Genomic DNA, 27,838 nt, shown 5'->3' with positions numbered 1-27,838 from the left:
TTAAAACTTAACTTCAATTCAACATATCCTCTTATACGATTAAATGAATTTGAATAACATTACACATTTATTAACTAAACAGACTGAAAACTAATGTTACAATCATCATTCGTGTATAAGTGAATTGATAAAAATGGAAAAACTGTTCTTTTTTTTTTCCTGGGAAAAATCATTGGTTTGAAGATCTTTATCATTTAATTTTAATGAGCCTTTCGTTTCAAAAGCAAAAGCTTAATTTACGGTTCTCACCTTGGACGATCTGCAGTTGTTATTTGGGTGAAATGAATGACTAAATTTTTGGGTTTGGGTAATTTAAAGTTAAGTAGATTAATTGGTAAGTTTACGGGATCCCGTAAACTTACCAATAATGATAAATGGCTGGAAGTCAAGAGAAGAATAAATTTTGGATGGATAGCATTCAGGAAATATAGTTACATACTGAGGAGCAATATCCCAATTTGTCTGAAACGTAAAATAATGAACCAATGTATACTCCCCACAATGACTTATGGAAGTGAAACTTGGGCGCTCACCAAAATGATGGAAGAGAAGCTGAGAGCTACACAGCGAAGAATGGAACGAATTATATTAGGAATCAGACTACGATAAGAAGTTAGATAAGAAGAGAAATACATAGATTAGGCAGCAAGCTCAAGTAAAGGACATTCTTATCAAAACAATAAGAACTAAAATGGTCTTGGGCAGGACACATAGCTCGAAGACATGATGACAGATGGACTAAGAAAATAACTGACTGGTACCCAAGAGGAGCTAGAAGAAGACCTGCAAGACAACTACGGAGATGTACAGATGAAATTCACAAGTTCGTGGGTAGTAAGTGGATGGCCATTGCACAAAACAGAAGGAACTGGAAAGTTGCTGGAGAGGCCTTCATCCTGTAGTGAATTGAAAATGGCTGATGATGATGATGATGATGATGCCAATTGGTAATTATATGTAATTCGAATAATCGATTCAAAACAAACAAACAAAACCTTTCGGCCCAACATGACCATAGGATTTTGCGTTCTGAGGAAATCAACTTCGGATATTGGCTCAACTCGACACCTTGCATTTGTTGCCTGATGGAGCTAGTACCAAGAGTTCGATCGTTTTGGGGTCTTATCAGCGGATAATTAGGCACTGCGAAGACCTGAACATGTGAGACGCGAGATGGTGTAGTAGGTAAAATGAATTCATGTAAATTCAGGTCAAAAGCATCAAACAGATAAACAGATCTCGTATTTAATATTAATAGTTGAATTTCTATACAACAAAAATTTGGTATGATATGATGTGAATTATTTCTGAGCTCCTCTATCACTCAACCACGCAACGTTAGCCAATAATAAAAAAATGAGAAAAAGTGGTTGCTTAACCTTTTGGTGATGACCGAGGCAAACAAAATTTCTGATTTATTAGAAGCTAACGATTTCAGTGAAATTTTAATTTTGCTACTGAATGATCTCGATTCTAATATTAAAGAAGTACTATTATTTGATACGAATTGTATTCAACTATGCACTATTTAAAGCTTCAAATATAAAGGCATTTGCCTCACATTATCAGCTAAAATCCTGATTAGTAATTCAGGAATTTTATCTGTTATCGAAGAGCTTGAGAGATAGATTGATGAAGACACTAGCCATAATTAATTCAGCAAATGCGTGATCTTTACGAAAGAATTATTCAAATCCAAAATTCTCCTGTGTAGGTGGTGTAGTTGTTAAAGGTCAAACCGTCTGAAGATTTCAATAAGATGCTTTTGCCTTATTTACTTACGTTCAAGATACCCGCAATCCAATAACAGTTACCACTGCACATATTTGGAACTGTCTGTCCTACCCCGATTGATATGGTACAAAAAAAAAAAAAAAGTCGGTGATAACTGCGACGTCACAGTCGAACTGAAAATTCAAATAGAAAATAATTAAATAAATAAAGTAAGTAAATAAATAAAGCTTGAATTATTTTTCTTTAGTGTAAAAATCTTCAGAGGATAATCTTTCATAACTGATCGCTTGCAATGCTTAACAGCTGGCGACGTTTCTGTATTCCACGCTGAATCCCGTCATCAGGCCCAATCAAGAAAAAATCAAAACCAGAATAAATTGTACAGGAGAGAAAACTAAAGTAGATGGCATTCTATAAAAATCTTCAGGGAGCAGGTATTGTAATTTTTATTGGCTGTTAATTTGAAACTAAAAACTCAAACGTTGTGCTTAAAATAAACTAAGAGGAAGTGCTGTTTTCTCTTTTTTGGGGGAGGGAGGAAGTAGTAGTATGTACATTTGATGGACTCATATTTCTTAAAAAAAAAAAAAGATTTCAGTAAAAAATTGAAAGAGATCTACCGCTGCATCTTCCTTCTTCGTTTCTAGCTAGGGGGGGGGGGTTGCAATTTTACGCATACAGTGATGATACTCACCACACACTAATTTATTGACAAATAAAATGAACGGAGTAGCGTTCATTTCTATTAAAGCTTTGATATTTTTAATCGTAATAATTTTCAATTATAATTAAAAACCTGTTTTTTTATAACCTCTAAGATAAAGGATTAAAAAAGAAATAAAAAAAAAAAAAAAGACCAACCAGTTTGGTGATTCCTGGACAGTGCTTTAATACTTCCTTTATTCTTATTCTTATTACTACTAGCCACATGGTGCAAGGAAGCCTGAGGCTCATGCTGCACCAGCTAAAATAAATTTCCAAGTTACCCTGAGAGAGAGAGAGAGAGAGAGAGAGAGAGAGAGAGAGAAGTAGAAGGGCATCACCAAGAAAGAGAACAGTGATGATATCCAGCTCAGGACCCAAGCCCATACTCACCAGATGTGAGCCCCCGGGGGCTTTAGGCTTCCAGATTTATTTATACCTGAAGCTCCCCTAAAATTTTTCATAAATTTCACGCTTCTCCTCAAGTTCCAGAACAAGTACAAAGAAACAGATCTGACCTTAAATTTAGTTACGAATATACACCGGTACTTCAATACAATTAATCTCAAAGAAATAAAATTCGAATAATAGAAATAAAAAACAGCTTCGTTTTTTATTTATTTATTTTTAATATATAATATTAAATAAATAAATATATATTTTTTATTTATTCCTATATATATAGAAATAAACAAAAAAAAAAAAAAAAAAAAACGAGAGAGAGAGAGAGAGATCAGTTTGGTTGCGCTAAGAACACATATATTGGCCCTCACTGCAACAGGGCTAGAAGTTAACATATTCATGTAGAAAGCCTGTAAAATAATATTAAAATAATAATAAATACTTTGCCTCATTCGCTGAACAAATTTTAACAGATGGTCGTGAACGAAACACGATTTTATTGTGGCCAGTCACTTTGAGAAAAGCTGGTATCATTTTAGGAAACTCTCCTTATATATAATAGATTTCTCATTTCAAAAAGTTTTGTATAGTCTCTTATAACATCATTTAAATTTTAGAAATATTCCAGAATTTTTACATTACTGAAATCACCCATATATATATATATATATATATATATATATATATAGGAGAAAATCTGAGATAGAATTCATACTCTGCATATTAGCCAACATATAACTTCATATAATTTAACTTGTTGCCTATACATACATCACACGCATAAATTACTATTTATGCATCGAATAGAGTAAAAAGAAATTAAATAAGATAATCGAAAAGCATTTGAATGCATTCTAATGCGCTACAAAACGGTAAATCAGATATTTTTCAACGTCTACGTGAATCTGGATATACAGAAGGCTGCTTAATTTTAAAATTAAGGAAACCAGAATTATTAAATTAAGGTATGTTCGTCGTCAACAAATAGAACGTGGGCAACCAATATAAAAATTACAGAATTTATTAAACACGCAAATGCAGCCAACATTTTAAATATTTGAGGAAATTATTGTAATTTCTGTGGTATTAATGCCACAAGAGATATACATGAAAATATATATAAACACCTAATAAGAGATTAATGAGTTGCCCTTACATTATGATTAATTTCGGCATGACATTAATTTCCTTGCACTTGTATCTGCTTCATTCTTTTAATTTGTCATATTTAATATTTAATCATGCAAAATTAGAAAATATCAAAAAATACGAAGGTAAATTCTATTTGGATTAAATCAGACGCTCTAAAAGAATTAAACTAGCGCCACTCAGCGGAACTTTGTATTAAACGAAGTATTCCGGAAAAGTATTATATATATATATATTTTTTTTTAATATAATAAATCTGTAAATATTTCCTTGTTGATAATATAGAACTTAGAACTTAAAAAAAAAAATGGAATTTATTGTTATGATTCATGTGTTCTGAATGAATTATAGGTAGTAATAAAATAAAATAAGATAAATAAATATATTTGTATGTATACACATCACGAAATATTATTTTCTAATGCATAACATTTCAGATTGCCATTAGTAATTTGAGTTATACTGGCTTAGTTACATTTTACACAAAAGTTATTTTATCATATGCAAGGACAAAGAATATATAAGCGAAATTAATAAAACGTGGTTTTAACATGAATATAAATTTTAGTATTTATTTGAGTATGTATTTCAGATTATTTTATCATGTGGGATAAAAAAGGGGGGGGGAACTTAAGTACAGCTCCATCTATTTCACGTTTGCAAGAATATTGTAACAATGGCAACAAGTGGTTGTACTCACCCACGCCAGGGGCCACCAAATTTAACAAACAAAGGACGATCGCTAGTGGTAATGGCATACACGGTACGGCCTTCCTAAATACCCCATGTTTTTCTCTGATGCTAATGATTTCATACTTGGAAAGCCTGACGCCTTCATGATACCCAGCCAGTGCGTGGTGTGTAGTTGGTGACCGAGCTGCACTTATAGGCGTTGCACTAATTACTTTAATTTTCTGTCCTTGTATGTCTTGCATATCACTTAGTTTTGGTCCATTTTTACCTGTAATGACTTCAGCTTTAATTTTGCTGTCGTCTTCCTTAAGATCATTCTGATAATGAGCAGAATTTATTTCAGCACGTACCTTGGACGTCTCCATTCTGAGGCATTTGAGGATGTTGTCCTTTCTTGTAGCTTCTTATGAGATCTCTCGCTGAAAGCAGCTATGGTCTTCTTGAGGAGTTCTTTCCGCTACGAGTGGATACCAAGTATCACCATGGTTACCAAGTTTATCCGTGTCATTGCCTCTTTTGGAATTCGTGCCTGTTCATACCTCAAAGATGCAAAACGCAATGGCGGGTAGATTTCACAAACATCAAAAAACTTCGGTGACAAGAAATCACACGGAAGAAAAACATTGCGATTGTAAATGATGTGCACATAACTTATTACCTTGGACTAGTTTACTAACAAGATCTTACCACTGCTGCACGAAGCATTTCATCTCTTAACAACATCCCGAAGGTCTCTCTAAATAATTCAGTATTCCTATAAGAAGGTGAGTTGCACAATAAGACATGTGGACTACACGATGTTGTGTATAAACTGAAGCAGCGCTTAGAGGAAACAGAGCGCCACGCGCTATCAGAAATGAGCACGAAGCGCATGTATGTGCGCGTGAAAGAGAGAGCGACAGAGAAAGAGAGACAGAGAGGGAGCGAGAGAGAGAGGAGAAACAGTATCGACTGCGTCTGAGTAAGGAGGCGTGTCAATCAATGGCAGTTGTCTGGGTTTTAGTGGTTTAGGTTACCTAAGGTATTGCTCGCTAGGGGGCGTTCTTGGACGTTTGTTTTTATTTTTGGAGGGATAAAAAAAATATTTAGATACCTTGGGGATAACCCGGTATGTTTAAGTCATGAACCTGCTTCAATTCATGAACGGTACCCATAACCATAACAAACGGTAGGTGGGAATCAAAGCAAACATTGGCGGACAGGTAACTATAAATGAAAAGTAGAAAGAAAGCTGTCCAGTTTCGCAATTGTGAACAGGGAGTACAGATGTATATTTATTCAGTGTGGCGTTCGACATCAGAGAGAGAGAGAATAAATTCATAAATAAATAATTATAGACGACCCAAATGATGCTTCATTAATATTCACTGCGCATTTTTAATACTATTATATCACACCGCCATGAATACATTATTTATCCAAATGACATAGCAGGCAAAAAAATGCAACTTTATGTTTTCAAGTACTTTAGGCAAAATTTACAAATTGTAGAGATAGATTTTGCTTCTTTAATCTTTTAAGGTGATTTTGCTAATACATTTATTGTTAGCGTAATTCATACTTTTAATTTTGATCTCGACGTTAAGTGATTTTTTTAAGTTTGCGTTCTCTTTTTTTGCTGCTAAAAAGATGAATACAAAACAAAGTAATGAGGAAAACTTATTGATTTCGTATTTTACCTTTTCGACCAATTGATTTAAACCGTAATAAAAATAAATTCTCAATGAAATAAATAACCCTCTATTACTTATTTTGTTATGTTATAATTAATATTGTGTTATTTAAAAAATTGGGTTATTTGCTTGAGAAGTCTCTATCTTACTCCCCTATCAAAAAAGAAAAAACTCCATTTATAGATAAGAATTCACATTTCCTTATACTTATCTTTGACCTTCTCTCCAAGGCAGTTTTCTTGTCTCTCTCTAATCATTATAAATTTGATTTTCGTACTTTTATTTCTTATTTTGTCATGGATTGTCTCATTTATCTTTGTGAATGAATGTCCTATTTACTGTGCTAACTGGTGTAACCTCAAGAATTATCTGAAATTTTGTCTTGTTTTTTTTGGTGAGGGAGAGGATTAATTGCGTTAATTATTTTCTTACACTGTGTTCATGGCAAACATGATTCAAACATGATTCATTAGATTCAGCGTACTGCTACGTTTATATTTGGATGCATGTATCCAAACTTGTATCAGACTTGTTGTTGTTGTTGTTGTTGTTGTTATAGGGTTTTAGGAGCATCGGCAACTAAGGCCATTTTGCTCCGTGTATACTGTCTTAAATTGCTTGTGTTCTGTGGTCAATTTTCTGTTTTCTGGATGAAAAACCGAGTTTCCGGGAGAAAACACCACTAACTCAGTCACGTTGTGAAAAAGTCCCATAAAAATTCCTAACTTCATTGACGGAACTCGAACTCAACTCTTTTTCACCCGGTGTAGGGAGGACGGCGATTCTACCAACTGTGCTACCCACGAGGGCGCGGCACTTGTTACAAGCTTTTTTTTTTTTTTTATGTGAAACCCAAACACTAGAGGTATTGGAACCTATAGTACTTAGTACCGTGCTTGGGTTGGAGGTTGAGAAGACGAAAGAAGATATTTGTTGACATTGGACTTGAACTTCTGTAGATTGTAATTTTCAGGAAATACGTATGAAGGAAGGTTGTTCCAGAAAACGGCAGTTGAATGAATAAATGAGGAAGATGAAAAGTTGGTTCTGTGGGTTTGAAGTTGGACAGTAAATGGATGTTGGCTGCCCGTTTTGTGCCAATAAATGTATGAGCATTCTGGGCCAGGGGCTCATAGGCTGCCACAACATCAAACTGATTTGTCAGTACATTGATAGTTGTCTCACTCTTATACCTCTATATATGTCTCTGAAATATGGTCCTCCGCACCTGCCTCTCAGTGTAACAGATTCCTGACGATGAAGAATTGGATTCTGCGATGGCTGAACCATCTGTGAGGGAACTCGTTCACCATCTCGAAATCTATTTTTCTAATCAATCTAGGCATGACCCCCTAGAAGCTCACTGTTCTCAAAAAAAAAAAAAAAAATCTATGTACACTGGCTAAAGCCTAATGCACCATCGATAGAAGATATTATCTCACTCCCAAAAGCAAGGAATAGAAACTACCAGAGCCAGCTCACTAACCTGGGTTCCTTAAAAGAAATGTTCCCAAGTAACACGATCCAACACTTCAGCACCTTCTCCATAGATCCATATAAGTTTGGAGAAAATAAAACATACAGAAGCCAAATTGTGGGCCAAATCACCAGAACTACTATAAAATCTGAGCATTATTTTTTATCAGAAATGTATATATAGTATGTAAATAATTTAATGTAATAATATATTGTAAAAGCTAAGCAAATTGTAATGACAATAACAGAAGAAATGATATGCAGATCAACCTGTATATTACAATACAAATTTAATATCAGTTTCATTTTTAAGTTTTAAAGTTAATCTTTACTTGCTATTAAATAAATATAATTTTCTAATTAATGTCATTATTTTAAATATCGAAAATTTCTGTAAAATTGTATGCTGTATATAAAAAATATTTGTACACCATTTTAGCCTACTGGCTGTTCAGGGGGTGAACCTAAGGTGAATAAACAGATGATAATAATAATAATAACTAGGGAGCTCCGTCCCCTACTCGCTTCGCTCGCCAACCCTTGCTGATGTAGACTCCAACGAGAAAACGTTCGAGTCTACATCAGTCCTTTTCACTCTTTTAGCTCGTTCCATCAACGCTTCTCCATCGTCATAAATGTAGATTTGGCCGAATTGTGGAACGTCTCTAACGGACATTAAACTCATCGTTCCTTTTACCATGGCATCTCCTCATATTCGCATCGTATAAGGGCCGCCGCCACCTTGAAAGTCCGTGTTTTCGGCATTAAAAGACGCGAAGGCTTAAGACGCGAAGGATTGATGTACACTCGAACGTTTTCTCGGAAGTGCCTCCCATTTTCCGTGTTGTCAAACAACAAAGTGTTTAAAGCGTCTGGATAGGTATCTGCCGTCGGCAAACGTACCCCTCCCTTCGTGACAACACGAATGTGCTGCTCTTCAGAGTTCGCCATGAAAAGATAATCCTCCGCAATGTTGACATTCATCTACCGTATCACCTAAATCGCAATATGATACTTCAGTGGTTTCTTCGTTATCGATATCTTGTGAAGATCTTATGTTACGTCTGAGCCGTTTAACGGTTCGCTGAGTTTCAGCCTGTTTTTCGTCCATATTAGCTACCCGCTTCCTGTAGCGTTGATTTTCCTCTTGCTCCGTCGTCATTGAACTTATTCTATGATTAGTTCGTAACCTTTCGGAATGTTTTTCTCTATATTTCCATGAAGACTCATGACGACATCGTTTTCTCTCGGAATCGGTGATTGCCAATCTAGGTTGCGGCATTGTGTTAATTACTACGTTAGTACGCATAATTAGCAAATCAGAATTCGCGGATTCCAGACACACCTGTCGAAACGTACTGGTCGATATCTAATCAGGAAATTACCCATGTAATGCATGAGCAATATTGTTGCATCCGAAAGAACAGGACTAAAATATTTATAAACTATACAAATATTTAAAATATTTACAACATACTACTGGTTTGTATATTTGTAAAACTATTTACAAATATACAAACTATTTACAAATATACAAACTATATCGGGTTCTTTCATCAGCTAACATTACAATGGAAGATCAAATGATGCTGGGCGTAGTCATGTATTAGACAGTGAACCATGTGCTCGAAGTAGATGAACGTTATGTAGGCAATTGTGGCTCGAATAAGTGACGTAATTTCCCCGCCATCTTCTCCCATTGGCTCGAATAAATATCACTAGCAGGAAAACTTTTTTAATATATAGAGAGATAATAATAATGATGATAATGAGATATGTATCTGTTTACATTTGCAGATACAAATCCCAGGTTAAAGTAAAAAAAAAATAACACGCTAATCATGGGTTGTTTCCTTCGGGAGTTATTTCCATTAAGAGATAACCCAAATGATACAGTGTTACATCTTTGTTAACAGCATCCTGTTCTGGGACATCTGCGAGTACCTTGGTCACATGCACAAGTGCATGGGTAGTGCATGGGACCAATTATTAAAAAATTTAAGAACAGATGTTATCGGAAGCGGAAATTTTCTTGTTTTTAGGTGCGATTACAGTTTTTTTTTTTTTTTTTTTGGTAAAACTCATAAAATAAAACGTAGATCCAATTATATATTAGAACGATATATATATACAGTTTATATATAACTGTTTTCAGTCGTAGTTCATAAAAACAAGAAAATGTATTCACAATCTGCCACACACATATGTTCAATTTGATGATGTTATGACTCATATATGTTAAAAAAAAACGAATTCTTTATAAAAATGTTTGATGTATGTCGACTTGTATCTCATACAAGTTCTGATACATGTATGCAGACGTAAATGAAGCTTAACAGCAAAATTTAAGAAACAATCATAATGCAAGCTTAGATTTTTTTTAATTTATAACGTATTTAAAGCTAAATTAAAATTAATTTTTAATTACACCTTTTACTGAGGTCACAAGCCTTTGCAAAAAAGAACAACCCTCTTGGGTAACACAGTTGGAAGGATCGCCGTCCTCTGGACACAGTATCGAAAAGATCTGAGTTCCAATCTCCTGAATGACGCGAGAAATTTTTATGGCCCTTTTTCACAACGTGGCTGAGTTAGTTTTTCGTCCAACAAAAAAATAAATCAGTACACGTCACAATATGGCTTAAGACTTTCACAATATTGCTTCATGAATATTTTGTTGTGAACAGTGTCGCCCAAGGCGATTGATATAATAGGCATCTTGTCATGCAAATTCTGAGTACCCAATGGAAATCGATCTACCATCTTTTTGATGTGAAAACATCTTTGGCGGCGCCTACTAAATTTCGGACAGAAGTAAAACCAATTTGTCACGATTTTGCGACATGGGAATGACGTCGAATGGCGTCATTTCAGGTTTTTCGATTTGATCGGCAAACCGGAAATAACGATTTTGAGAAACGAAAATGTGTCGCAAAATTGTAACAGAATAGTGAATTCCAAGGGGACGACAGAGGTGTCAATGACGAAAATGACGTCAGCTATTCAACAAATGTCTACAAACAAATGGGTAATTAGGCTATTGGCTTGGATTTCGCTAACCTCTTCCAAACGTTGATTCGGTAGAGTAAATACGGTACCTCGGTAGTGGGCGTGTGCATAAAACATTACATTTCATAACTTCGGTTCTAGCTGTTCGAGTTTAAAACGGTTCTGATTTTCGACAAAGATGTTTTCACATAAAACATCTTTTGAGCGTTCAGGGTACACACGCGTTTTTTTTTTTTTTTTTGGCTTGCTCAGTGGGACAGCCACATCTCCAGTACTCAGGATGGCAAGTCATCATCATTTAGACGATTTTTTGATATGGCGGGCCATTGGACAACTTCAAGCTGGTCAGTCGCAGGTGGGATTGCACATTGGTTTAATGGGTCACGCAGTGTGCTTCCATAGGAGACAGGACGAACCATTACAAGAAAAGATGGCCAAGATTGCCCGAGATCTATATCAACCAGAACAGACTGCTATCCGGCTCTAACCCCCCTACGACTTTCTGTCATGAACTGTCTCTTGAAGTTGTTCTGGCAACATTTCCAATCGGACTGTGTTAAGAAGGCCCAATTCAAGTGGATTCTACGCAAGGAAGGCATTGATTTGTAACCCATTAACCCCAACCCACTGCAGAGCTCGTCGAAATTGGTGCCATGAATACGTGACGTGGAGCTCTGACAGATGGGGTACAGTTCTGTTCTCTGATGAGTCCCGTTTTAGCCAATAAATAGATTCTAGACGTTATTTCATCTGGCGACAACGATAAATGCGGTACCATCCCTCCAATGTCAGAGAAAGGGACACTTACGATGGAGGGCTGTTCTCGTGTGGGGTGGAATAATGATCAACGGCCGCATCCCTCTTCATGTGTTTGATAGGGTTACTGTAACTGCGCAGAGGTATTGAGAACATATCCTCGAACCTGAACCTTATATGCGATTATTTATTTTCATGCATGACAAGGCCACTGCGCATAGAGGTCAAGTAATGAAGCTGAAACTGAAACTATCTTGAAACTGAAGATGTGTAGACATGTAGACATGTATAGTATCTTATGTAGGACGGCACCTGAACGAAAGTTCAACTCCGCCTTTGTACACTGTGATGGTTACAGAGCACTAACAGGCCAGAAATGTGTGTAATATTATGTTCGTGCAGTGTGTGTTGCTATGTTGTTTCTGGCCGTTTTGTCACCAGGCAGGCGATCACCTGGAAAGCCTGCCCAGTCAGGAGACAGGTCAGCAGGAGATGACCTGTCTCCTGACTGGTCATCTCCTGCTGAAGAGAATATCGTAAAGTAAAAAATAAATAAATAAAAATATATTAAAAAAATAATAAAAATATATTAAAAATATAATAAAAATATATAAATAAAAAAAATATATGTTAAAGAAATAATAAAAATATATAAATAAAAAAATAATAAAAATATATTAAAAATATAATAAAAATATATAAATAAAAAAAATATATGTTAAAGAAATAATAAAAATATATAAATAAAAAAATATTTAAAAAAATAATAAAAATATATAAAAAAATAAAAATATATTAAAAAAATAATAAAAATATATAAAAAAATAAAAATATATTAAAAAAATAATAAAAATATATAAATAAAAAAATATTTAAAAAATTAATAAAAATATATAAATAAAAAAAATATATGTTAAAGAAATAATAAAAATATATAAATAAAAAAATATTTAAAAAAATAATAAAAATATATAAAAAAATAAAAATATATTAAAAAAATAATAAAAATATATAAATAAAAAAATATTTAAAAAAAATAATAAAAAAATATAAAAAAATAATAAAATAAAATCTTTATCTATGTCTTTGCCCACGTCTTTATGCAGTGCTGCCAAAGAGAAAAGGTGTACTGTACTGTCAAACAGAAGTAGTAATGTCATTCAAAAACAAGATCAGCAGGAACAAGTTCTAGGTATAATTCTGTTAATCTGGAGTGGTATCAGAAGTCACTGGTTGAAGACGGTATCAATGACCAGAGGAAGGATTTAGTTGTGGAGTAAAATTTTGGACATTACGTCATCAGGACGACAAACGAAGCAACGGGTTGTATTTTCATTTATGAAGTGTTTTCAGTTTGATTGCTTGCATTAACATTGACGTTGAAAGTCTTCCTGCGATTAAAAGCAGCACTGCAGAAAGTTTGAAGGGCCTGGAAATTGTTGATAGATATGAGTATCTTCTCACATCCAGGAGACAAGTTTGGTACTGTTGCCTTAAGAGCCAATCTTAGGTCCTCGTAAATGGAGCATTCAAAAAGTACGTGAGGAGAGTCTTCCGGTATCCCACATCGACAGGAAACTGTATTAGAAATCCTGAATTGGTAGAGTTTTGCGTTAAGCGAACCATGTCCAGTTAGCATGTGGGAGGTAAACAGTGAGGGTGAAAACCATTTTGTGGTGGATGATGAAAGTAGTGCAGTTACGTCGGGAACGAATTTTTTGGTAATAACTCCTTTTTCAGTAGAATTCCATCTATTCTGCCAGGTGTTCACTAACAAATTCCAGCATCAGGTTCGTTCAGTTTTGGGATCAACCTGAGGGTTAACAATGATTCCCCGAAATTCCTAGAAATGCCTCTGTGTTTCAAAACGATCAAGCATTTCGTTGCATAAGTCTACTCTTTGCTGTTTTTGTTCTAGAGTCAAATTGTGTGGAATCCAGCGGGCACAGATTCGCAACATGTTCGGTGATCTTTCACAATATTTCGAGCACTACTGCATTAAATGGACGTTCTAACAGCTAATTTACGAAGTGTAATTTGCCTGTCTTTATCCAAGATTTCCTGGGTTTTGTGAGTTTCTCGTTGTTGAGGAGGAAGGCTGACAAGGTCTTGGGTCATCTGCAACAGACTCATGGCCTTCATTGAATCGCTTGTGCCATTAAAATATGGCCGTCCTACCAAGACACTCAATACTATACGTTTCGCTCATCTGTTCCCGATGCATTTAAGACCCGTCTGACACAATAACGAATCACATATCGCTGTTCAATCTGTGTCCGACATGATACTTGCTTCAAAACGATCGTCAGTGACACGCGGCTAAAAAAAAAAACTGTTCACTCAACACTAGTCGACAAGTATTAGCATGCGCACACAGAGTCTGCTCAGTAACGATCAGGGAGAGCGCCTCTAGCGGCAGTTAGGGAACGTTCGCGCGGTAAATAAAATTTTGCAGCAGTCTGCGAAACGGTTACGAGGGGTGATCATCTAGGGTTACCCCTAGATGATCACCCCTCGTACTACTACAGAAAATAAAACAGTAATTTGTATATACAAATTTCATTTATAATTTGGCCACTGATCTGATCTGTGTTAAATATAATTTTTTATATATACAGTACCTTATTTTTTACCTTTTTTTTATATCTAATTTTGAAACATGAAATATCTGCTATATTTCAAGTCCTTGGAGAATTTTACTAAAGCATACTTACTGAAAAATATCGCTGAATATGGAATTAATTTAATTTTTATATTGAATAAATTAATAAATAATACGATCATTTATAGCTTAATTAATGATTAGTGAATTAGTGTATCGATTCAATATATTTAAAAATAATGAGATATTAATTTTTATTTGGCTACCTAATTAATCTCTTCATGAAACAAAAATAATTAAAAAATACAGATTTTTTTAGTTGTGAAGATAAAAAATGGGGGAATGAACTAGTTACCGTACAAAATTATTTTATTCTTTTTTTTTTTTTTAAGTTTATCTTCTCATTTGAAATGAGAAGACACATTGCGACCTCTTGTATAGAATATTCCAACTAAATTATCATGACAGAATGGCTACGGGTCAGTCTGAAGGTGCGTAACTTCATGAAAATATAGGTGGTTTTCTATTTTATTTTTAGGTTTCTTAGATTATTAAATGCGAGTTGCTTTCCTGTATTCTGTTGCAATTATAGGGATCTGCATGTTATTCATTGTGGATACGGAGTCGATTGGTTTTATTAGTTTTTGCAAATCAGTGCTAGAATTCGTTATATACTTTTAGTTGTTGCTTTTTGTTTTGATAATTAATATCATTAATGTATCCGTTTGGCAGCTGATTTCTACTTCAACTGCAACCCTGAGTTCTGTTTCTCCCCTTTATTTTAGTGGTTCACAATGAAAACTACTCTGGAACAGCTGTCAATTTGTCAATATTGCGACACAAATGCTGGTCATTCACGTGTGACGAATACCTCACACAGATGGTTCCTGTATAACAAAACGAAAGGTACAGTTAGAAATATTTTAAGCTTTTTATTTATATTGACAAATTAAACGGTTATGAATCTCTTTTACCCTGTCGTGTTGCATGTATTTATCGTCTAATTACTTGACAGTGGGTATCAAGTTTTAGTCGATAAAGATCTTAGGGCAGAGAACTGTATGTTAAATGTCATCACACTTTTTTTTACTTTTTATTTATGGTGATGTATATTTAATTTCATCATCTTTTATTTAGAGGGCCGGTGGCCAACATGACATCTGGTAGGGACAATAGTTTTTATAAGCAGACTGCAGCTCTCCAGAATTATCTCCATTCCAGGTGAATGACAACAGAATTTTTACCTAGGATTTAAAAAAAAAAAAAAATTGTTAGCAGATACTATGCAGATATTTGGATGGTAACGTTAATGCTTAAATTAAATACAAATTATCTTGTATAGAATATTAGTTTGAAAAATTGTGAACTATTCAAAACTAACATTTTAATATTAAATTTTTTTGTTTGTTTATTATTTTAAAATATAGTATTATTAGGGTTGCTGTAAGCATTCAGTATTCTTGTATTAGTAAAATGCCATATTAAATAATTATTGTTGTAAGTAGCATTTTTAGAAAATTTCATTTGGGAGATTAACAACTAAGATAATATAAAATATAATTTTATAATATATAACTGCATAATATATAAATGACCTGCCTTAAAGAAGGAATTATAGCCTCCATAAAGTATAAAATATTTTATATTTTAGCCTGTTTATTTTTCTTTTAGAGAGCTGCAGAAATTTAATTTGCAACAGCAATGGGCAGGAGATGTTCAAATAAAATTTGCTCAGGGGTAAGTGAAATATTTTTAAATAATTATTTTAGCAGTCAATTAAATTTATGATTTTTTCTTATATTAATTCACTGAAATTTATTATTCAGTGAATGATTCTTGGATATATTATGATCAGAATAAACTTTGTTTATGTTAATACACATTTCAAAAATTGCTGAATTTTTACTTTTTTTATTTAAGCATATTATTTTATAAATAGAAATATCAAGTTTCTTTATATTAATCATTAACCCGCTTAATTAGTAATGGAAAATTATTATGAAATGAAGTTGCTCTATGTTGTGTTGATATGGAAATATATCTTTTCAGCACTTCATACAGACGTATTTCATTTGATCTTCTAAGACAAACTCTTTTGGCATTAGCAAACAGAGGTTCTATTTGATGGCACACGTGTATATTGGATTTTATGAAAAACCTTATACAGCAAACACACTCCACCTTTATAAATTAATTTTAGCCAATATTGAAAATGTGTTGCAAAAAAGTTAAGTTATAAATGACAAAATTGTAATCATGTGCAAGATAATTGATAAAAGTTAACAAAATTTGGTAAGCACATTGTTATTATGCAACATGCCATATGTGAACTTATGAATAAAGTTTGTTTGAAATATGAAGATTAAGCTGAGTGGTCAGGCACGAGGGTGCATAAGTACACATGCTTTGAATGACCGTGGTTCAAGCCTATAACTGCTAATTACAGTGCTGTTTCTTGTATTCTCTGTATCTTGTGAACTCTTCTGACTGTGTGGTCATCCCACGGTATAAACAGAAAATTTATTTATTTATTTTAGTTCATGTACCTGAAAATAATTGTCCAAGCAAAGGAAGTTACAAATAAAGGTTATGACGACCTTACAGCTAGACAACACTCCTTTTGTTTTCTTATGTTGAAAATCATTAACTTCGCTTGGTATTCTCCATGACAGTGTAGTGTTTTTACCATTCATCACCTGTTTGTAAAATCATCATCTGAAAAATCTTTAAAGCTCCAAGTGCTTTGGGAATATTATTCTTTTTGTTTTCTTAAGCTGAAAGTTATAAGCTGCACTTTGAGCACATTATACTTCTTGGTGTCTTTGACAATGTAGTTGTTTTATCACATATAACCTGTTTGGCAAAGGTCTGAATTGAAGAAGATTTTCAGGAGACACGTCTCACCTGAATGATGAAATCTAACATATGCTTAACTGAAACAGAACAGAAATAAGTTCTATTCCAGATAATTTATATCTAAGTAAACCTACTTAGATATAAAATTTCATGAGGCTACTTATCACGAAATAAAAATAATTAAAAAAATACATGACATCTTGTGAAGATAAAAAAGAAAAAAATATATTGGGGGGGGGACTTACTACTTTATAAAGTTTATTCTTTGCTTCTAATTTCATATTTTGAAATTCAAAGATATGTTACCACCTCTCATATGTAATACAAAGTAACCTGCAGCCATTATCAATCCACTGCAGAATGGAAGCATCCTCAATACCTCATGTTATAGGAAATGGACCATAATCTGCCATGCTCGTCCAGTGTGAGTTGGCAGATTGACTATATTTAGCAGGCAGTAGCTTTAATCCCGGTCTACCCAAAGAGTGTGTGCTACTGCACTCCTGCTCCTGACCACTCAGCTATGGAAGCCGTTCATATGTAATATTGCAACTAAATTATCACAACAGAACAACTAGAGATCGGTCTGAAGGTGCGTACCTTTGTGAAAAATGTATGTGCTTTGCCATTTTATTTTTGAGTATCTTAGGTTATTAAATTCAGGTTTCTCTCTAGTCATCATCATTATCATCAGCCATTTTCAATCCACTGCAGGATGAAGCCCTCTCCAGTAACTTTCCAGTTCCTTCTATTTTGGGGGTGCCCCTGTAGCCAGGTAGGAAGGAGCAGCAGTGCGTAGAACACGCTTCTTGATTAAACCGGGATTCGAGCCCGTCACCATCAAATATGGAGGATGTGGAAAAGTCAGGGAATGACCACCACATATCCCGGAGCAATATGGCCTTAGTTGCTAATGCTCCTAAAAACCAAATAATAAACAAAAACAAACCTTTCTGTTTTGTGTAGTGGCCATCCATTTACTACCCACAAACTCATGAATTTCATCTGTCCATTTCCGTTTTTGTCGTCCAGGTTTTCTCTTAGCTCCTGTTGGGTACCATTCTGTTATTTTCTTAGTCCATCTGTCATCATGTCTTTGAGCTATGTGTCCTGCCCAAGACCATTTTAGTTCTTTAGTTTTGATAAGAATGTCCTTTACTTGAGTTTGCTGCCTAATCCATGCATTTCTCTTCTTATCTAACAGTCTGATTCCCAATATGTTTGTTCTTTGTTATTTGGTTTTTAGGAGCATTAGCAACTAAGGCCATATTGCTCTGGGATATGCAGTGGTCATTCCCTGACCTTTCCGCATCGTTCGAATTTGGTGGTGACGGGCTTGAACCCTGGTCTAATCAAGAAGCGTGTGCTACGCACTACTGCTCCTTCCCACCTGGCTACAGAGGCACCAGTTCCCAATATAATTCGTTCCATTCTTCGCTGTGTAGTTCTCAGCTTCTCCTCCATTCTTTTGGTGAGTGCCCAAGTTTCACTTCCATAAGTCATGGTGGGGAGTATACATTGGTTCATTATTTTACGTTTCAGACAAACTGGGATGTTGCTCTTCGGTATGTGACTATATTTCCTGAATGCTATCCATCCAAAATTTATTCTTCTCTTGACTTCCAGCCATTTATCATTATTACAGCTAATAACTTGTCCCAGATAAGTATATGACTCCACCTTTTCAATTACTGCTCCTTCAATCATTATTTCCCTTTCCGTGGCATACTTGTTCATCATTACTTTTGTTTTAGCCATATTCATCTTTAGTCCAAAATCCTTACTAACTGTGCATAACTGATTAAGATTTTCCTCTAATTCTTTGGGATCGTGGATTATGACCACAATGTCATCTGCAAATTGTAAATGGTTTAGGTACTCTCCTTTCTGTGACCAGTCTAATCTTCTGAAAGCTTCCTCAAGTAAACAACTTTGGAGATATTGTGTCTCCTTGTCAAACTCCTTTCTCAATTTTAAATTTATTACTATCTTTGTCTAGTCTAATAAAGGAGGTAGCATTCTCATATATTTTCTTCAAAATCATAATATATGGGGTATCTATGCCTTGTCTTTGCAGTGCCCGGAACATTGCCTTATGCTGTATGGAGTCAAAATAATCCACAAATGCCAGGCATAATGGTGTTTTATATTCATTTGCTTTCTCCATTAGCTGTGATATTACGTGAAGGTGATCCATAGTTGAGAATCCTGTCCTAAAGCCAGCTTGCTCTTTCGGTTGATTCTCATCAAGTATTCTTTCTAATCTGTTAGTAATGACCCTTGTGAACAACTTGTAGATGTGGGATAACAAGCTAATTGGTCTATAATTTCCAATTTCTGATATATCTCCTTTCTTATGTAGCAAAACTATGATTGCATTATTCCACTCCTTAGGCACCACACCTTTTCTAATGTATTTTGTGAAGAGTCTTGCCAGTTTTTGTGTCATGTCTCTTCCTCCCAATTTTAGCAACTCTACAGTAACTTCATCTTTCCCTGGAGCTTTCTGATTCTTCATTTTCTTCAATGCATGTTCTACCTCATCAGGAAGGATATCAGGTATGTTGTATGTGTTACTAATTTGTGATCCATCTTCCCCACTGCTGGCATCATTCCCTCGCTCTTTGTATAACTCTTTATAGTAGTCTTCTGCTATTTGAATTATGCCTTCTCTGCTGTTTATAAGTACACCATCGCTATTCTTCAGTTTCAGTATCATTTGTCTTTCTGTATTACTACTCATGACTGCTGATATAAATTCTTTGTTTTCCCTTAATGCTTGTTCTACATTTCTTGTGTTAAATTTTCTTGTGTCCTCTGAGTCTCTTTCTAATGGCTTTGCATAACTCAGTATACTCAATTTTCTCCCTGTCCTAGTATTCTGCTACAATTACAGTAATTTGCACATTATTCATTGTGGTTACATAATTGCAAATGAATGTGGCTATGTAATTTTGCAAATGAGTGTTGGAGTTCGAAATAAGTTCTGTTCTAGATAAGCATACAGTTTCAAGATGCACCCATTTCTCTGAGATTGGATGTTCTAATGATAATACTGGAAGCTTCCTTGGTTAATGATAAAAACCTTGATGATGTTAGACAGTAATTGCACTTGCACAGAAAACTGGCATTGTAGATGGCTATATCATATTCAGTGGCATTAACTTAAAAAAAATTTTTTTTCATCTGTGTCATATTCATGTTTTCATGAATGGAAAAGTCACACAAGGTAAAATGATTATTAGCATTAGCATTAGCATTAGTAGAGGCATTTGATGCAAGAAAGCAAGCTTATGCAGCATCAGCCAAAAAAAAAAAAAAAAAAAACCACTTCCACTTCACCCCTCTGTTCGTTCAAAATACCTGTCCAGCTGAGCCTTAAACTTATTTAGGCTATCAACCTCCACCACAAGGGATGGAAGTCTGTTCCACCAACCAACCACCCGCTGGCTAAAGGCAAATTTCCGCACGTCTATCCTACATCTGTCTTTCCTCAATTTGAATTTATGCCCTCTCAGGTGATTATTCTGAGCTAGAGGAAGAATCCCATCAGCATTGAGCATGCTTAAACCATTCAAGGCTTTATACACCTCTATCAGATCACCTCGCTGGTGCCTAGTCTCCAGACACTGTAATTTGCAAAACTTAAGCCTTTCTTCGTAAGAGCACCCCTTTGTTCCATTCACTAATCTTGTTGCCCTTCTCTGTACTCGTTCCAGCAGCTCTACATCCTTCTTGAAATGAGGCCTCCAGACCTGTATACAGTACTCTAGGTGTGGCCTGACCATCGCCTTATACAATGGAATAATCACCTCCTTATCCCTGCTGGAAAAATTCCTGTATATCATTGACAATACTCCATGAGCTACTCTTGCAGCCCGTCTGCACTGCTCAGAGAACTTCATATCTGCCTGCACAACCACCCCCAAGTCCCTTTCATTCTCTACCACTGTCAGTGTTGTACCATAGAGTTGATACGTTGCTCTGGGGTTGCTGTTTCCCATGTGTAGTACTTTACATTTGTCAATGTTAAACTTCATTTGCCACCTCTCAGCCCATCTGCCCAACCTTTCCAGATCCTGTTGCAGATGCATAGTGTCAGTAGTGTCCTTGACAACCCTGCCAACCTTTGTATCGTCTGCAAACTTGGACATTAATCCCGATATACCATCATCAATATCATTTATAAATACAGAAAACAATAATGGACCCAACACTGAGCCCTGAGGGACTCCACTAATAACATCAGTCCACGATGAGCAGTGTCCATTGATTACCACTCTCTGTCTTCTCCCCCTCAACCACCCCTTTATCCATAGCAGCAATTTGCCTCCAATGTCACACTGCTCCAATTTGTGTAGCAGTCTTCCATGTGCAACAGTATCAAAAGCCTTTCTAAGATCCAAGTATATAATATCAAAGTTATTCCCTGCATCCAGTTCTTTTGTGACTGCATCATAGTATCCAATCAAGTTGGTCAGGCAAGACTTCCCCTTAACAAAACCATGCTGTGTCTGAGCTATAACTGAAGTCTTGTCTAAATGATCCTGCAGTGCGTCTTTAACCAGTGCCTCCATTAATTTTCCTGGAACAGAAGTCAAGCTCACAGGTCTATAATTACTTGTGTCAGCCTTTGATCCTCCTTTGTGAATTGGGGTCACATTTGCACATTTCCAGTCTATGGGTACCTCCCCTGAGTCCAAGGAAGCTCTCATAATTATGGCTAAGGGTTTGCTTACTTCCTTTGCTGCCTCCTTTAATATAACTGGATAGATCCCATCCACCCCGGGTGCCTTTCTTGTGTTTATCTTCAACAGTTTCTCCTCCACTTTACTCCCAGTTATTTCAAGATTCTGTAACTTACTGCTAGAGTTGAATACACCTCTGGCATTCCCCTCGCTGAATAACTCCTCATGTGTGAATGTCGATGCAAAATATTCATTTGGTTTGTTAGCCACCTGAGCAGGATCATCAACACTTGACCCATCAATATCAAGTGGACCAATCTGATTCATCCCTTTCCTTCTAGAGTTTACATAAGTAAAGAACTCTTTGCTGTTTTTCTTTGCATCCCTTGCCAAGGATTTCTCGTAATCTGCCTTCGCCTGCCTAACCTCCTTTGTAACTTGGTTGCATATCAACTTGTATCTATCATAGGCTTCTGTGTCATGTGTTAATTTGTAAGTATCCCATGCATTTTTCTTCTCTGCCATATGCCTCATTAGTTCATCTGACATCCATTTTGGCCTAATCCTTGAACAATATTTCTTAGTTGGTATGTAAAGCCTAGTAGCTTCCAAGATAAGTTCTTTGAATGCTTCCCATTTTGAATTTGCTGTTGGTAACATCATCAGTTGGTCCCACTGTATAGAATTTAAATACTGTCTCAGTCCATCGTAGTCGCCTTTACGGAAGCAATAACCCTTCCCTTTACCCCTAATGGTAGTTACCTCTTCAAGTAAATCCCACTTCAGCACACTGTGATCACTGCCACCTAGTGGTTCATTTATCTGCAGATTCTTAATGCATGAAGAATCACTGCTGATAATCAAATCAAGAGTATTACTCCCTCTAGTTGCCTCCCGAACATGCTGATGTAGAAAACAATCATCCAATAAATCCACAAAAGCCCTGCTAGTGTGTGAGTATCCAGCCCCCAAATTCCAGTCAATATCTGGGAAATTAAAATCTCCCATTATAAGACACTCTGATTTACTGGCCCACTCTATTTCCCTGTACAGTTCCTTATTATACTCATCAGAGTCATTAGGCCTATAGCACACTCCTACTCTCAATTTTGATCTCCCAATGTTTATGTCACACCAAACTGACTCCACACTGCACTGTCCAGCGATGTCGACTGGCTTCACTTCCTTGGTTTTTATGTGTTTCTTAACTAATAGCATAACACCTCCCCCCTTCCTATCCAGTCTATCCTTTCTGTAGACGTTGTACTCCCCAAATTGCAGTTCCGCATCCCTTATATCTGTGTGACACCACGTCTCTGATATCCCAACAATATCTGCCTTCGATGTTTTGAGCAATACCTCAAATTCATCAAATTTATTTACTAAACTCCTAGCATTGGTGTACACGCAAGTATACCTGCACCTGTTTCTATTCTTAGCTACCCTAACACAACCCATGTGTTTACTTGTACCACAATGGCTCCCAGCAGTCTCTGAAATACCATGCATCTTGTTTTTCAGGCTTCTGCTCATTCTAATAGCAGTGCAAGAATCTCTTTCACCTCTGCCAGTGGCTACTGTCAATCTATTGGTCTTTGTCTCCCCCCAAGCTAGCAGTTTTCCGACCCACCTAACACTGCCTCGATAGCATCAGCAAATATTCTTGCACCCTTTCTATTTAAGTGTATCCCATCCCTGTAGAAGCAATCTCTCCTGTTAACAAGTACAGTCCAGGCTGAAAAAAATTCTACCCCTTGAGCCTTGCACAATCTTTCCAGGGCCGAATTGATCGACAAGGCTCTCATCATATACTCCCTCCTATCGTGTCTGGGCAGAATTGCAGACACTTTCAAATTCAACCCTAATTCTCGGCTTTTGTTCAACAGTGACCTGTACTTGTTAAGTAATTCTGCCGGTCTACTACTCTTAATATTATTAGTGCCAACGTGTACAACTATATCACCTTTTGTGCCCTTAAAAGATGATATTCGCTCTACAACGTCATCAACCTTTGCTCCTGGCAGACATACCCTGGTCCTGTTCCACCTATCTTTTTTACAAAGCATGTTCCCCGTTTCCCTGACAATAGAGTCACCAACAACTACTAGTTCCTTCGGGACCAGCGCATTCTGCCTTGGGGGTTGTCTCTGTGTCATGCGATGCCCAAGTGCAAGCTCTGGCGTTGATGTGGGCAGCTGAGAGCTTGATGGGCCCCTCAATTTAGTTTCTTCGAGGGCATCCACCCTGTCCTTCAAGCTCTCATATAGGCCCAAAAGAACGCCGAGTTGTTGCCTGATATCGTTACACTCCTTGCATCGCGCACACACAAAGACATCCCCCTTGGCAGTATCATGTCCCGTACCCGATTGCTCTGCAAACATCAAGCAAACAGTGCATTTTATTATATTTATTGTTGGTACTTTCATATGTTATTCAACCAACATGGGGTTGGCATAATGAATAATGATTTCTTTTTTGATGAAACATGATTCCGCTTAAAACAGTCATGTGAATACCCAAAACAATAGGATACAGAGTATTGAAAATCCACCAGCTGTCATTATATCCACAAAAAATTGGGATGTGGTGTCCTGTTTCACATTATCATAAGGTGGTACTCCTTTTCTTCAGGAAGGCTGTTGCCAGAAATATATACAGGTAGTTTCATGAACTTGATTGTTTCACCACTGGAAACAAATGAATCTGGATTCTGGTTTCAGCAGGATGGCATGACTTTGCCTCACTTCCCTCAATACGATGGAAATAATCTTATTTCAAAAAATTTATGGCCACCATGGTCTAAAAACAGTTTTATACACTAATGACTCTCACACAATGAAAAAATTCAAAGCCTGTACATCAAAGATAACTGTTCAAATACTATGAGGAAATATTATCAAAAACTGAAAAATACTTCTTGCTTGCTAGATGGAGGACACTTTCAACATTTATTGTAACCTCTGCCATAATTATATTTATAATAATAATTTAAATAAATCTGATATTATATACTGTGAGCTGTATTTTGAAGCAATCACTGCACTATATGGCATGGTATGCATCACAGTGTAAAGTTAGGTTAAGCACATGAAACATCATTTCATTTAATGTTTGTGTTTCTATTTATATGTATTGTAAATTTTATGATAATTTTTGAAAGTACAACAGAAATTTATAAAAATAATTTTTTTTTTCATGGAAAGTGAATGTCGAATTTGCTTTTGCAGTCCAGTTTGCTGGATGAAAATTCTGTGTGTGTGTGTGTGTGTGTTTTATCTAGCAACTCTTGCCCAGAATCTACGAATTCCCCATAGTGAGAACAAATCCCACAAAAGTCTCTACTTTCCTCTGTCTAGACAAAACTAAACAAGCTTTTTTTTTTGCCCTTGGAGTAGAAGAAGGGTAATCATAGGCAACACAAAAAATATTAAGGATATATATATATATATATATGTATATTTAGTTTCAACATAATGACACAAAGAATATCCTTCCTTACTTTGTAGGCGCCTCCGTAGCCAGGTGGGAAGGAGCAGCAGTGCATAGCACACGCTTCTTGATTAGACAGGGGTTCGAGCCCGTCACCACCAAATACGGAGGATGCGGAAAGGTCAGGAATGACCACCACATATCCCGATATCCCGGAGCAATATGGCCTTAGTTGCTAATGCTCCTAAAAACCAAATAACAACAACAACCTTACTTTGTCCCCCCCCCCCCCCCCCGATTTCTTCTTTTTTCATAACATGAAATTCCCTTGCAGATTTTTTTTTTTTTTTAATTTGAGGGAAACATCTATAGACAGATTGCTTATCTCTCTTGTCAGTATTTATAATTGCATACATTCTCTGGTTGGTTTGTCAGTTTAAAAACTTGTTATAGCAGGGAGACTATGGAACTGACTATTTCACTCACATTTAAAATGGCTGAGTTTTTTAAATAAATGGTAAGTGATAAACTACTATATGGCTGAAGAAAACAAATATTCTTTCATGTGTTCCAGCCCTGTCCGAATACTGTTTTCCAAGACTTTTCTTCCAAATTGTTAACTGAGTAATGCATGCAGTAGGTTAATTATGTGTGTTTGCCAATGCAATAATAAATTATTTTTAAAGCTGTTTGCTTTCTTTTGTTATTTTATATGTGTGTGTGTAAAATGTAAATAAATAAATGAATCAATTGCCAGTACAGCGAATAGTAAATTAAAACCAAACCATACATAATAAAATAAAATGGGGGGGGGGGATGAAGAAAAGAGTATTGTAGAAGGGACACTTCGAAATAATTTAGAATAGGCTGAAATATACCATACAAATTAACAGAATTTTAGAATATGCTAATTCATTGAAATTTTGTGGCGCCCAGACGAAAGCACCAAGTCCAAATTATGTGAAATATCACTAATGTAGAATTGAAAATCAAACCACAACACATGACCAACCAAATATAAAAAATAAAATAGACTGACCATTGTGTCCCATATCAATGGAAAACCACAAGGCCAATAATGGTCAGGGAATCACTGCATTTCGAACATTAGACAAATCCAAGCATTATCAGACTGATACATTGATCGAACTGAAAATGTGATGGATTTGAATAATGGTGGCCCTTATTTAGTGAAAAATTATAATAGAAAGATCCTGGCACTCCCTTGGCAACACCACATCACTGGCAAAGCTTCTGTTAAACTAGAATATATTGGCGCCTCCGTAGCCAGGTGGGAAGGAGCAACAGTGCGCAGCACACGCTTCTTGATTAGACCGGGGTTCGAGCCCGTCACCACCAAATACGGAGGATGCGGAAAGGTCAGGGTATGACCACCGCATATTCCCGGAGCAATATGGCCTTAGTTGCTAATGCTCCTAAAAACCAAAATAACTAACTAACTAAACTAGAATATATAAAGAAAAACCAGAATGTAGCTGGCAGTACAATCGCTGCATTAGTATATCTTAATTTTTTATATTACTTTACCTCTCACTACTGACATGTAAAATAAATTAAAACTTCAAACAAATATATAGTAAGATAGAAAAACAGAATATAGAAAGAAAATTAAAATAGCAAACATTAATGGCTGTAGTGCATAATCCAATCTCCATCGAGATTGGGCATAATGGTCAGTCTATTTTACTTTTTTGTTTTCAATTGGTCATGTTTTGTGGTTTGATTTTCACTTCTGCATTAATGATATTTCACATAATTCGGACTTGTTGCTCTCATCTGGGCACCTCTAAATTTCAATGAATTGCCATATTGTAAAATTCTGTTAATTGGTATGATATATTTTGGCCTTTTCTAAACATATAGGTTAGTGCAAAAGCATCATTTTAATGTAGCCATCTACCAAAGTAGTTAAATCAATTAATTAAGTTGGCATCGCTTTGGTTATATCTCAAATTGTGAATGCTTTCACAACAAGTTGCCACGGTATTTTACTACCTTGAATAAGTAACACTTCACAAGTGGAGAAGACTACTGTTACTTATTCTCAGTGGTCACCACCACCCAGATGGCACCGTTTCAAAGCTTGTTGGCTTCTCGGTGGATGGGCAGGTACCCTGGTGTTGCAATAGTGACTTCATAACTGGGTTGCCATCTGGGTGTTGGTATCCACTGAGAATAAGTAACAATAGTCTTCTCCACTGGTGAAGTGTTACTTATTCGAGGTATTACAATACCTCTAATAAGTAAAACTTCATTGAAGGCATTCACAATGAGATATAACCAAAGTGATGCCAGTTTAATTATAAAGTGATAACATGTCCATGATCACAATAAGTGCTATACATTGTATATATTTAAATTAAATTAACCTTTGTTCAGCAACAAACACAACTACAATATGTTTTCATTACTAGGTGGTAGATGACTCATCAACCGGTGCACAGGGCCTATCTTAGGCCCAAGTAAACTAGGTAATGTGCCCAGTGCCCGAACTTTGAGGAGGCCTGTAAGAGGCAATGGACACAGCCAAAATTGTAACTCGTGACATTGTAGGAGCTACAGTGGGGTCTCGAAGGGGTGTTTGCCAATTACATTGTTGACATTTTACTAACTACAATGTCAAGCAATGCGATAAAAGTATTATGTCT

At 35.8% G+C, this 27,838-nt stretch overlaps 2 protein-coding genes across 3 annotated transcripts in view; one reads left to right on the top strand and one right to left on the bottom strand.

Moving 5' to 3' along the window:
- The window catches only part of LOC150084984 (protein stum homolog), a 152,574-nt gene extending 147,009 nt beyond the window's left edge, over nucleotides 1-5,565 (bottom strand). The window contains exon 1 of the mRNA XM_090375683.1: nucleotides 4,688-5,565. Within this exon, the coding sequence (XP_090231809.1) occupies nucleotides 4,688-5,045 (358 nt within the window). The 5' untranslated portion in view covers nucleotides 5,046-5,565. The remainder of the gene's footprint in view (nucleotides 1-4,687) is intronic.
- Nucleotides 5,566-14,659: 9,094 nt separating this feature from the next.
- LOC150084983 (uncharacterized) overlaps nucleotides 14,660-27,838 on the top strand; it is a 69,421-nt gene continuing 56,242 nt past the window's right edge. For both annotated transcript variants that reach the window (XM_090375682.1, XM_090375681.1), the window contains exons 1-4: nucleotides 14,660-14,687; nucleotides 14,982-15,102; nucleotides 15,334-15,417; nucleotides 15,868-15,933. In XM_090375682.1, the coding sequence (XP_090231808.1) occupies nucleotides 15,350-15,417; nucleotides 15,868-15,933 (134 nt within the window). In that variant the 5' untranslated portion in view covers nucleotides 14,660-14,687; nucleotides 14,982-15,102; nucleotides 15,334-15,349. The remainder of the gene's footprint in view (nucleotides 14,688-14,981; nucleotides 15,103-15,333; nucleotides 15,418-15,867; nucleotides 15,934-27,838) is intronic.

Source organism: Mastigoproctus giganteus, chromosome 6 (genome assembly GCF_048544385.1).
Source record: "Mastigoproctus giganteus isolate SK-2022 chromosome 6, ASM4854438v1, whole genome shotgun sequence".
In the NCBI taxonomy this organism is placed as follows: domain Eukaryota; kingdom Metazoa; phylum Arthropoda; class Arachnida; order Uropygi; family Thelyphonidae; genus Mastigoproctus; species Mastigoproctus giganteus.
This window is presented reverse-complemented; position numbering and strand designations above follow the sequence as displayed.